General features: G+C 38.4%; 2 protein-coding genes across 3 annotated transcripts; both read right to left on the bottom strand.

Annotated features, from left to right (window-relative positions):
* Positions 1–763: 763 nt before the first annotated feature.
* On the bottom strand, positions 764–1,849 carry LOC111870570 (the record flags this gene model as incomplete). Its single annotated transcript, XM_023862964.2, has 2 exons — positions 1,426–1,849; positions 764–1,053 (listed from the first exon to the last, which is right to left on the bottom strand). Coding segments are annotated over exons 1-2 (560 nt in total), but the record flags the coding sequence as incomplete, so codon positions are not given.
* Positions 1,850–2,038: 189 nt separating this feature from the next.
* Positions 2,039–6,906, bottom strand: LOC111870562. Of its 2 annotated transcripts, none has more exons than XM_033753946.1 (4): positions 6,195–6,413; positions 3,751–3,924; positions 3,096–3,385; positions 2,039–2,140 (listed from the first exon to the last, which is right to left on the bottom strand). In XM_033753946.1, exons 1-4 carry the CDS (start codon positions 6,237–6,239, stop codon positions 2,104–2,106), a joined length of 546 nt encoding a protein of 181 aa, XP_033609837.1. In that variant the 5' UTR covers positions 6,240–6,413; the 3' UTR covers positions 2,039–2,103. The 2 variants fall into 2 exon arrangements, with proteins under 2 accessions (XP_033609837.1, XP_023718717.1); XM_023862949.2 differs by lacking the exon at positions 6,195–6,413 and adding an exon at positions 6,421–6,906 and having other exon boundaries at positions 2,044–2,140.
* Positions 6,907–13,650: the final 6,744 nt, after the last annotated feature.

Here is a 13,650-nt window from a genome sequence, read left to right as displayed (position 1 = left end):
CGAAGACAGTGCACGCCTTAGACCACTCAGCTACCGTGACCAGCAACACTACTAGATAGGCTGTATAAATCATAACATCCCTCATCCTGCATCACTCTCCATTCAGCACTTCATACCTTTCAAGCACAAAAATAAATAAGAAGTTCTAGGAGGAACTAATCACCTACTTTACTTTGATACGACATGTACCACATAGAAAACGATGTCTCCAACAATTCTTCATTGCCATGGGAACAGCTTTACCAAGTTATTACTCAGCAACAATATGGGGAAAGACAGACCTACAGACTCTCCCTTCTTAAGACATAGATGCCTTGGAAATTAATGATCTGCACAACAATTTTGCTATTGTAGTGTGAATTTTTTTGCAGCAGGAACATGTTTACTGGGCTGTTGCCTAGCACTGAAAGGAGGGGTACACCCAACTGAGCCATTGCCTCACAACAACAGTGAGATACACATGCACACACACACATACAGATGGGAGATATTTATGAAGTATGCCATTTTAATGGGCTCAGTTGCCATGATATACTGAGTTTCAAAACGATCAGTTCAGGAATTCAAAAATTAATAGGAGTGATTCACAAACACACAGGATGATGATCGCATAAGCCTACTTTAGGAAAGTAGGTTAAAAAGTTATTGTTAATTGCATTCAGAAGTTTGGGGGGGTTGGGTACTCAGAAGTCTTGACTGAAACCCAACAGTTACGGGATGAACCTCATGAAGCTACAGTACATATCCAGTATATCATACACACCTCAGGTATTCTTGGGCTGTTATAGTACTCTCTTTACAATGGTGTCTGGAGTTCGTAACTACACCACATATGACTCGCTCATATCCAGACACAGTGTCACTTGATGATTTGGCGGAAAGGTGTAGGTATATTATTGATTCCTCTTCACAGCTTTTTTCCATGTCAGCCATTTTATAACCTACAGCCTTCAGCAAATTAGTGACAGTACTTCTGAGAAGTTCAATTCTCAGTTCACTCAGGTCCATTTTGCTTCTATCTTCTTGCAACCCATCAGAGGTTATAACAAATCTCTGGAAGAAATTATACTATAAATGCACTTTAAATTCATCATAGCACAACTGCACATCATTAATCTCCTCTGTTCTTTATTTGCCATGCTATGCATGATAACTCACCTCAGATCTTATCAATTTGCACTACACCATTATCCTTACTAATTCTGCCAATGAAAATAAAATGAGCTGCACAAGAACTCTACTCTGTTATAATTATTACTGTGGAGAGGCAGTGAGGTAATGCTCTTCATATTCATAAACTTAACACTAAGATGCACTATGCTTATCCTTCATTTTTAACACGTCTCAATAAGTAAAAAGTTTCATTGCATTATTTAAATCCATGTATAAAACTAAAACATATAACATTAAATTAATAAATCACACCTGCTGCTTTGATGAGAACTGCCCATACATACATTTCTGGGACAGAACACTGTGCAGAACATACTTAAAGGTGAGTTTTCTGTTCAGATACAGCTGGACTCTGTTGCATTCAATTGCACACTTGCTTACAACAAGAGGCCAGGATTTACTAGTCTCTATAATATTCTGTATCACCTGAAATTGATATACAATGTGGATGGTAAAGTATGTATGTATTATTGCTAAATCACCACTAATAATTATACCAACAATATTTGTAACAGTAATCATAATCGCAATACCAAGAAATGGTACTTATTTGCAATAGTACATCTACTGATGTTAACAGGGTTATCCAATGGTTCACACTGGATTCCACATTAACCTTAATAATCTTCAGTTAAATGCAAACTTGATAATAGGCTTGGGGAATTGGTAATTAAGATAGTTTATGNTCAATCAATTTTTTTATTCACTTCTGGGTAAATCTGTTCAATCAAGAACATGAAGGCTGGACATGCACAATGAATATTCTTAAAACTCTATAACGTCAAAGTTAAGATTTTTAGGTATGGTGAGTTCAGGGCAATATGCTCCATTTCATGAATTCTTCCTATCAAAATGCTGTATACATTTTTCTCTTTTCCCCTACCTCTAATACATGTCCAGCCCATCCTTCTGACTTAACCCACCAAACTGTCAGAAACAGGAAAATGCAGTGAGGCTGGGATTACTTCTGGAAAAATAAACACTCAATTAAAATACTAATATTTCACTGCCAACACAATGCACTGCAGATACTACTTTTCAGAAATATGATACTGTGGCATTCCAAGATACAACCATAAACTGAACATCTCTGATGAAATGCAAAAATTACATACTAACTATGAAAATGGAGGAGTCCAAACTGCTCCTCGGTCCAGCAAAATGTTATGTGGAACTGTTCAGTAAGCTAAAGCCAATTAATTAATTATACTAACTACTAGATAGGCTGTATAAATCATAACATCCCTCATCCTGCATCACTCTCCATTCAGCACTTCATAACTTTGAAGCACAAAAATAAATAATAAGTTCTAGGAAGAATTAATCACCTACTTTACTTTGATACGACATGTACCACATAGACAACGATGCCTCCAACAATTCTTCATTGCCATGGGAACAGCTTTACCAAGTTGTTACTTAGCAACAATATGGGGAAAGACAGACTCACAGACTCTCCTTTCTTAAGACATAGACCGCATAGAAAATGATGTGCCCAACAATTTTTCTATTGTAGTGTGAATTTTTTGCACCAGGAACATGTTTACTGGGCTATTGCCTAGCACCGGAAGGAGGGGTACACCCAACTGAGCCACTGCCTCACAACAAGAGTGAGATACACATGCACACACACATACAGATGGGAGATATTTATGAAGTATGCCATTTTGATGGGCTCAGTTGCCATGATATACTGAGTTTCAAAAAGATCAGTTCAGGCATTCAAAAATTAATAGGGGTGATTCACAAACACACAGGATGATGATCGCATAAGCCTACTTGACGAAAGTAGGTTAAAAAGCTATTGTTAATTGCATTCAGAAGTTTGGGGGGGTTGGGTACTCAGAAGTCTTGACTGAAACCCAACAGTTACGGGATGAACCTCATGAAGCTACAGTACATATCCAGTATATCATACACACCTCAGGTATTCTTGGGCTGTTATAGTACTCTCTTTACAATGGTGTCTGGAGTTCGTAACTACACCACATATGACTCGCTCATATCCAGACACGGTGTCACTTGATGATTTGGCGGAAAGGTGTAGGTATATTATTGATTCCTCTTCACAGCTTTTTTCCATGTCAGCCATTTTATAACCTACAGCCTTCAGCAAATTAGTGACAGTACTTCTGAGAAGTTCAATTCTCAGTTCACTCAGGTCCATTTTGCTTCTATCTTCTTGCAACCCATCAGAGGTTATAACAAATCTCTGGAAGAAATTATACTATAAATGCACTTTAAATTCATCATAGCACAACTGCACATCATTAATCTCCTCTGTTCTTTATTTGCCATGCTATGCATGATAACTCACCTCAGATCTTATCAATTTGCACTATACCATTATCCTTACTAATTCCGCCAATGAAAATAAAATGAGCTGCACAAGAACTCTACTCTGTTATAATTATTACTGTGGAGAGGCAGTGAGGTAATGCTCTTCATATTCATAAACTTAACACTAAGATTCACTAGGCTTATCCTTCATTTTTAACATGTCTCAGTAAGTAAAAAGTTTCACTGCATTATTTAAATGCATGTATAAAACTAAAACATTAAATTAATAAATCACACCTGCTGCTTTGATGACAACTGCCCATACATACATTTCTGGGACAGAACACTGTGCAGAACATACTTAAAGGTGAGTTTTCTGTTCAGATACAGCTGGACTCTGTTGCATTCAATTGCACACTTGCTTACAACAAGAGGCCAGGATTTACTAGTCTCTATAATATTCTGTATCACCTGAAATTGATATACAATGTGGATGGTAAAGTATGTATGTATTATTGCTAAATCACCACTAATAATTATACCAACAATATTTGTAACAGTAATCATAATCGCAATACCAAGAAATGGTACTTATTTGCAATAGTACATCTACTGATGTTAACAGGGTTATCCAATGGTTCACACTGGATTCCACATTAACCTTAATAATCTTCAGTTAAATGCAAACTTGATAATAGGCTTGGGGAATTGGTAATTAAGATAGTTTATGTTAATACTAGTGACTGTAAATGAAAGTATTATTCAGTGGCAGCAGTTTCCAACAAACAATAATAAGCACAAAACAAAGATATTAATATTAACATTTATAAGCAAATAAATCAACACAATAACAGCCAAAACATATTCTGTACTTCTCTCTATTATTGAAATAATATTCATCATCATAACTAGTTCATTAGCTATCATCATCAATTTCTTTGTCTGCAACCTCCCAAACAACCAAATGGTTATTTACAATATAAGCAAAGTATGTGGAGCAAATTAGGTAAAGGTAAAAGGTAAAAGGTAAAGTTGTCCCTGTGCTTGACTAATTAAGCAGTACGCCACAAAGACGTATACGGGAGTGGCTGTATAGATCCACATTTTCTTGACCTTGACACTAGCTGCAGGTGAGTGGTCAACTTCATGCCCCTGCTACTTTACCCCCAGTACCCATCGGATAGGAGGCTGGGTGGGCCCCAGAGCCAGTCTGGATGGAGCAAATTAGGTATAGAGACAACCTACATATAAGCACAACCAGTGAGAATATATGTACAAAGGGGGCATATAAGTACACACATAAAAATAGAAAACTCATAAAATAATGACACATCCTTGCATTGACAATAAACATATATTTTACATTACAGAAATATGGATGCCAAAAAAAGGAAAATAACACGGAATGAAGAGAGAGTTTTATTCTCAGACACAGCCATTTTAGTGTGAACAATGATATGCAACAGCATGGAAATACAATGACTTAAAGTCTGATGCAGTGTGACAGTTTCAAAAAGTGAACAATTGCTTGAAGATGGCCAAGTAGGGCAGAAACATGTAGAAATTGATGTTATTTTACTTTTACTTTAAAAATAAAGAGAAACTTGGAATAGTTTTAAATTGCATTAACAACAGAGTTGGATCTGAGGTTCTCACAGCAGTGACCACAAAGGCTTCTGTCTTCTGGGATAAATCACTGTGCAGTCCATGGAAGCCAATTGACATTTCAGAAGAAAACACTGCCTTCATCTTCAGCATCAAAGAGTAAGCCAAGCAAGATTTCAACATCAAGAAGACAGCAAGCAGAGCAAACCACATGTGGCTAACACACAGGAAATGTAGCTTCTCTTCTTTTACTTCCTACGGTTCGCTCTGCTTCTTTGGAAACCGAATGGGGGCAGACTTGTTGCCTTGCAAGTTCCCTCCTAGCCTATACAGATCCTGCTTTTTTTCCATACACAGTCTGCCCAGCTTCTTCCCAGCTTCATGCTGGTTTCTCACTTAGCCTACCCTATGACCCTGAAGATAGAGGTAACATGTCTCCCAGAAACATTGGACTTACCTTCACCACACTATATGGTTTTGTATCCCAAGATACAGAACTCTACATAAAAACTACTTTATATATACAAGGGAGAGTCAGTAAATGGGTCACAAATAGAAGTAAATCAGCTGTAATGGACATAATATGTTTTCTATGTGTATCACTAGTTAGCAGAACAGTCCAGCTTCATGACAGTCTAGGTAGCAGACCTGCATGCACATTTTCAGAGGCTGGTTTCAGTAGTCAAAATGGCAACTGTGTTTGAAGAGTATGCTACTGCAGAGCAGTGTTCCGTTCTGCGTTTTTTTTTTTTGTGGGCAAAACTACTCAATGCAAAGGTCATTCATACAGAAATGCTTCCTGTTTACACTGAGAAGTGTTTGTAATGTAAAGCAGTTCAGCCTTGGTAGCAAACGTTTCGTTCACGACGAAGAGTTTGAAATTGAGGTGAGGAACTGGCTTAGGCAACTTCTATCCTGTGGACTTCAACAGACTGGTAAAGCGATGGGACAGATGTGTCAATGCTGGTGGAGGATATGCCAAGAAATAAATGTATTTTCAGGTTCAAAAATTACGTTGTACGTTTTATATCCATTTGTGACATAGTTACTGAGTCCCAACAAGTAAGTGCTGAAGCACTTTATAAACATTTCAAATGGCAAACACTGGCCAATCAAAGATTTCTGTAAATGATTACTGGTGGCAAGACGAAGCTATTGTTTTGTTGATTTTGAATCCGCATCCATAAATACAGGGAAGATTATCCAAAACGTATGTATGAAGACAACAAACGTAACCCTACTTCCAATTCGTGTCCTAAATTCCCTGAATGGTCCATCTGTAAGGCATCAAAACAAATGCCAAAATACTTATTTTTTTCTTGTGCTCTGTGGTACTCTAAAACAATTTCTTTTTTGCCATACCCATTCCTCCCCATCACAAACTGTATCACTCTCAGCACCATGTACTCTATTTAAATAAGAGTACTCCAATATTGTCTTCAGATTTGTGGCCGCAAAATTTGGCACAAAAGGTACACTATTGAGCCAATATTCCAATTGTGTTGGAAAACTAAAATCACCAGACGTGTGCAAATTTTCCTTGTGTTTGCGTATTAGGGCACATGTCCGAGAAATTCCCGTAAGACAATAACAAAGCCTGATATTAAACAGCTGTACAATGTCAGCATAATTTTCCTTTTCCATTATGCCACACCCATTAAACGCGAACAAACTCGCACAGGCACACGCCTTTCACCAAAGCACTAAATTTTAACGTCAACACCTGTCAACTATTCCCACGATTCCCACCAACTACTATTCAACGAGATGAAACCCGAGCGTCACACTCGTCACCTCTTCACCTTGACGACCCTGACTATTGTTTCATACAATCGCATATCGCATATATCCCATATGATATTATCATTGTAATTACCAACGGAGTCGATTTTCAGCTATCGATACAAACAACTTGCACCATCCTCTCGATAGCTCTTCTTCTGAGGGCAGGAATAGCGGAACCTTAAAATACGTCACTTGGTCAGTTGGTAGGCAACAGGTTTGTAAACAAGTTCACGTGGAAGGAGAGAAATATCCATTGTTACAAGTCATTACCTGGCAGTGTCTAGTAGAGACATAACAGGCAGAAGACTAGCGATTTGTAGAATGTATAAATTATTGAGTGTTGCGATTAAATTTAATGTGACATAACTCCTGAGGGCAGGAATAGCGGAACCATAGAATACGTCCGTTGGTAGGCAACAGGTCTGTAAACACGTTCCCGCGGAAGGAGCGAAATTTCCATTGTTACAAGTCATTACCTGGCAATGTCTAGTAGAGACATAACAGACAGAAAACTAGTGATTTGTAGAATGTATAAATTACTGAGAGTGTTGCGGTTAAATTTATTGTGACATAGCTCCTGAGGGCAGGAATAGCGGAACGTCCGTTGGTAGGCAGCAGGTCGGTAAACACGTTCCCGCGGAAGTAGAGAAATCTCCATTGTTTCAAGTCGCTACCCGGCATTGACTAGTAAACCCATAACAGCCTGAGAAGGCTTAGTGTGTGCTGTAGTGATTTGTAGAATATATAGATTAGAGTGCTGCAGTTATTTGTATTTATCAGTCATTAGCGTTTAATAACGCCAATTATCAATCCAAATCTCGCGTCTAATCACAAAAACGTGACAAAGAAATTTCAGCAGTGAATACTGGAAGTTCTGAGCATAAGGGATCTGCAGGAGCAAATCAGACAGTTGGAACTAGAACCATTTTGGACCTCTACACTACATCACAGTCACAGTTACCGACCCAGACACAATGTGGTCAGACACAGTGGGTGCTCAAAGGGTGCACTCTACTTATCTTGAGCATATAGAGTGCTCTGAAAACCAGGCTATCAATGCCACCATGAGTGGAAAGATATCATATGCAATGTACAAGTTAAGTGTAACTCAGATTACATACACACCAGCACCTGGTAAGCACTACTCTGGGAATGCCACTGCAATTAGTCAGGTGGAAAATGATTTATCACAAGGAACCACTGCAGGTCAGTTGCTTGCTCAGGAGAATTGTGCCTACCTTACCCAACAAGATGACGATTCTGGTACATCCCATACCATCATTGCAGCACAAAGAGCTAGTTCATTGACAGCAACAGCTGATGATGGAGGGGTGGTGTATATGGTCCCAGGGAATGCAACTACTAACCCTTCTTCTCTGGATTGTGATGTACATCCTAAATGTCCACGCATCATCCGCATCTCATCGACCACCATTCATTGGTTAATGCAAAACTACGAAGTAGCTGAGGGTGCAAGCCTTCCTCGTTCTACATTGTACAACCATTATCTCCGTCACTGCAAAGGTAACAAATTATGCCATGTTAATGCCGCATCATTTGGGAAGATCATCCGTTCTGCTTTTTCTGGCGTGAGAACCAGAAAACTTGGTACAAAAGGTAATTACAAATACTACTTTTATGGGATCCGTATAATTTCTGGATTATCGTTAAATCAACTGTCAGGAAACAGGAACTCAGCTGTTCGCCAACAGCCATCACCAAAGAAGCACTGGCCCAGGTGAAAGTAAGAATGGCACTCAGAAAACAGAAAGCCAGTATAAGCATAATACTAACCATTCAGCCAGCTTTAATCACTCCAAGTTATAGATCACAGCATCATCATCACCAGTATTCAGGGGCTGGGTCAGGAGTTATAGCAGACTTTTCAGATATTGCAATGAACCTTCCCATATCAACTTGTGTCCTTCCTCACATTGATATCTTCTTTTGATCATCTTCCTCTCTTCTGTTTGTCAGTTATCATTATAATAAAATTACAGACTAAACGTATAAGCACAGAATATTAAATAAGCAAATTTTGTTCTTCTGTCTTTCCTTAAATTCCTACCACTATGCGTTTTAGACAATTCCAAATGGGAAACATATAAGACAAATGTTTACCTATTCAGACTCTACTACAGGTTTCATTTAAACAACTTTAATGAGTGAAACTAGTTCCATAGTTACACCACTTGGGCATTATTATTTTAGAATCAACATTGCAATTTGGAGGTTATGTGCAAGAAATTAAACAAAAAGTAAAAGTTAAGGTATCCCTGTAACAGGCTGTAGAGGCCCATAGGGTTGTGAGATGTTGAGGTTCTAGACAATTGGCTCATAGATGGCGCTAAAGTTGTCAGCCTTACCCACCGGCCACCCTTTACTCCCAAGAATAGTCCTGGTACTCATTTCTCTTAGGCCATAGTGTGGCTGGAAAGATCAGGTAAACTGAAAAAATCACCTCATTGGAATTCAATCCTGTAACTTTACAGCTTGTAGCATAGTGCCTCAACCAACTACGCTACTGTGTGCCCCAGAAATTAAATGTAGACAAGCTAAATTGAATGTCATTGTTGGACTGTAAATTTACGCTATCTAAATGTGATAGTAACAAGAGAACCGTAAAACTGACGATGCGTAATAGGGAAGGAGGCTTTATGAGGTAGAGGGGGTTGGAGCTCACACTACACTTTTCATGAAAAATTTGAATGATGTGCATTTACTATGTTCAAGGAAATCCACTTCCTGAAATATAAATGTCCCTAATGTATTCTTCCCCATTCCCTGTCCCAGTTGCATTCCTCTGCATACAATGTCCCCTCTTACAACAGTGCATTTTAAAAAATACCCAATCCTGTGCAATGGCAGGTGAACAGAATTATTTTGCCACACCTTAATATGGGTTAGCTATGCTGAATTTTATTGAAATCAAAATCTGATGTTTGGGAACTGAAATATGTGTCCAACAGAGCTTTTGTATTCATTTAGTGAACCCAATGCTAGGCTGGTGAGATTCAAAATAAAGCTTGCTTGACAAGCTTTGGTGTTTGTTTCTTGCCATATGAAGGAACACTCACTGGGGACGTTTAGGAACAAACAGGATGCTGGAGAAAACTGCATACTGAACATATTCTTAATTTGTGATCTTCACCAAATATTGGGGTTATGCAACCAAGAAAGTTGAGATGGACAGGACAGGTAGCATACAAATGAGTGATGTGAAATTCATGCAGAACTTTAGTTGGGAAGCCTGAAGGGCAAAGGCCATTTGGGGGATTTAGGGGAAGATGGCAAATATAAAAATGGGTTTTGAAAAGAAAATAATGTACAGAGAGCTGCCTGGAATTGCCCATTTTAGGACAGGGTCCCATATCAGAGTCATGAACAAAGTAATGTACTTCCATAGAGGTTTTGTAAAGGTGGAGAATGTTGTAACTAGCTGAGTAACTATTAGCTTCTCAAGAACTCTGCTTCATGCACTTATTTAGTCAACTTTAGTGTAGTCCTTCTGTAGCAAATTTTATCTAAATCAGAGCAAGTTATTTGAGGTAGACAAGCGTATATGCTATAATGAATAGGTCCTGCGTCATGCTGTTTATAACACTGCAGAGCGGTGTGCAATATATGTGTGGTCCAAAAGACAAAAATCAGATCATTATCTGGTCTGCCATGTGTGGCCTACATGCTACACTTACAAACCCCGAAATTGCGATATTATCGAGTCTGTTTTTGTAAAAATTATTGTGCACTGATGTAATATAGTATTCTAGTTTGTTTATTTGTGTGTGTTCTGGATTGTGATGTACTGGAATATTAAGTATATTATTTTTTTCATAGTGAAGTGCATCACAAAGTGATTTTGAGTGAAGTTTTTCACAGTAGTGTTTTTTTTTCAAAATGTAAAATATAATTAATAAAATTATTAATTAAGTAATTTGTTTACTGTCTTTTATTTGGTGAAGTGCATAGGAATTGAGACCAACTTTAACTATTGACAATTGAATCTGTACAGTGAGTGACCCTAAATAATTTATTCTGATTGTGGCTTTGAAGCTGTACGTGTTTATATGAACTTTTTTGATCACAAAGACCTAGGAAATCACCTTCTGCAGTTATGCCCTAAAGTCGTGAAACACACTGTATATATTTTCACCAATAACTTTCATTACAAATAACAAAGGGCATTTTCAGACCAGTTCAGATGTATACAGTGTTAACATAAGACACAAGCACTGTCTCCATAAATCAACTGCTTACCTCTCATGCTTTCAGAAAAGCACGTGCTGGATTCAAAATTTTCAATAATCTGCCGTTTGATCTAAAAAACCTTATGAATGAGAACACGCAATTTAAAATAGCACTAAAACGATACTTAAACACATTTATTCTGCTCTGTTCATGAATACTTATTGTCTAAAAAGTGACTCATCCATTTAAAGGTTGTCTAAATAGCATAAGTGATAGTATTGATGTATATATGTGGATGCGTTTCTTAATAGCCTCATGTGTAACCCACTGTGTTTCCTTGTATGAAAACTTCAGTTGTACTGTATATGTTTTTTTTGTATTTATATGATATATTGCACATCCTAGTCATTTTTACTAACTCTGAATCCAGGGAATGCAGTGTAATGTAACATAGTATAAACATTATTAAAAGAGGAATATACGTAGGGAAGTCAAAAAGTTCCCGGAATTCCCCTGCAGATGGAGAACGAGCGATAAGATAGCGCACACACTGTTGTGGTGGGGAGTGCAACAGGTCTGGACAGGTTTCAGTGTGCAGTGTCATTACTGTTCCGTTTGAATTAGATGTGAGTGTTGGTCATTCGGCACAGTGTCGCAGTTCGAACAGCGTGCGAACATAAAGTTCATGTGCAAATTGGGAAAATCTGCTTCAGAGATGCAATTGGCCCTGCAGCAAGTTTACGGTGATACTGTACTAAAGAAATCCGAAGTTTATGACTGGTTTTCCCAGTTTAAGAATGGGCAGGAGACGTTAGAAGATGACCAGTGCAGGGGGAGACCTTTGACATCCAGAACCGAAGAAATGATTGGAAAAGTGCGACCACTGATTCGATGTGATCGAAGAATGACCATCATGGAGTTGAAGCAAGAAGTTGGTATCTCTCACTGATCCATTCATGCCATTTTGTCTGATAATTTGAAGATGAGATACGTCAGTACGAAGTTTGTTCCGAGGCAGCTGACCACGGATCAGATGGAATGTCGCATGATGGTCGCTGGCAATCTGTTTGACAAAAGTACGCAGGACCCGACGTTTCTCAAAGAGATCATCACTGGTGATGAGTCATTGGCGTTCGCCCACAACCCGGAGATGAAGATGCAGTCATCGGAGTGGCATACAGTGTTGTCTCCCTGGCCAAAAATNACCTACAACCCGGAGACGAAGATGCAGTCATCGGAGTGGCACACAGTGTCTCCCTGGCCAAAAATATCACGCCTCGTCAGATCCAAAGACAAAGTAATGCTCATTGCATTCTTTGACATTGACAGTTTGGTGCACCATGAGTTCATACTGCCTGGACAGACTGTTACTGGCCATTTCTACATGCAAGTTTTGCAGAGGTTGCGTGATGCTGTTCGGAGGATGCGGCGTGACAGCGGTTTCTGCATCACGATAACGCAGCAAGCCACAGATTGTTTGTTGTGCAGCAATTCCTCACCGAGAAAAACATTCCTGTCATCACTCAACCACCATATTCTCCGGATCTCACTCCGAGTGCCTTTTGGCTGTTCCCTACTCTGAAACTGGGCCTCAAGGGGACATGTTTCGCAACCATGGAGGACATCAAATCGAATGCGACAGCTGAGCTCCGGAAGATTCCAAAAGAAGCCTTCCACCAGTGGCAGGATCAATGGAGCAAGTGTGTGTGTGCACAAGGGTCCTACTTTGAAGGTGATTAGGTAAGTATTGCCATATGTCCTACCATTAGAGTGCTATACCACCATTCTGGGAACTTTTTGACTCCCCTCATACATCATGAAAAAGAAGGAGCCTTCTGCAAAAACTGATAGAAGACAGTGAATTTTCTCAAATCTAATGTACACATTATTTATTTGCTGAACACATTTCTGAGGTATTCTTAATAAGGATAAAATAAAATTATAAAATAAATCAAGCCCATAAACGTTTAGTGTCTCTTTATTTCATGAAAATCTGAAACAAAAATAACACGTTGGACAGTTTCCTTCTTTTGTGCATTTCCATTGATGTCTCTCCCTTCTCTTCCACTTGTTTTCCCATTATCTGCTGATTTGAAAACCATTCTTAAATAACTGTTTATTTGATACAATAGCTACAGGTATGTCCCATCCTTTTATGTGCCACATTGGTTTTCTCAGAACAATGACATATTTTGTAAAGACTACATTTACAAATGTGCATGTCATACTCTGAGCCTAGAACAATTCCATTTGTTGTTTATTAGAAAATAAACAGGCAAGGGACTTTGTAAATTGGTTGAAATATTGATGGTATGAGCATTATGAATTGCAGAAAGCCTGCTCAGGATTATTTCCATAAATAAGGATCCCAATCATAATGCTGTAGTGCTGAAATAACATTAATATACACATTTATAAACCTTATACGAGTGAAGTGTCAGCACACTTTACTTACACTAAAGGTTCTTTTCTTTAAAAAATATTTAATACCTATTAACTTCAATATTAAATGTTAGCATATAGAGATATCAAGAAATATCTTTGTCTCTTCTTATATCTATACCTGGTTTATCTGGAATCTTTGGTTTCATAGGCAAGCTATTCGTGTGTTATATAATA

The sequence above is a fragment of the Cryptotermes secundus genome, unplaced genomic scaffold (genome assembly GCF_002891405.2).
Source record: "Cryptotermes secundus unplaced genomic scaffold, Csec_1.0 scaffold1728, whole genome shotgun sequence".
NCBI lineage: Eukaryota > Metazoa > Arthropoda > Insecta > Blattodea > Kalotermitidae > Cryptotermes > Cryptotermes secundus.
This window is presented reverse-complemented; position numbering and strand designations above follow the sequence as displayed.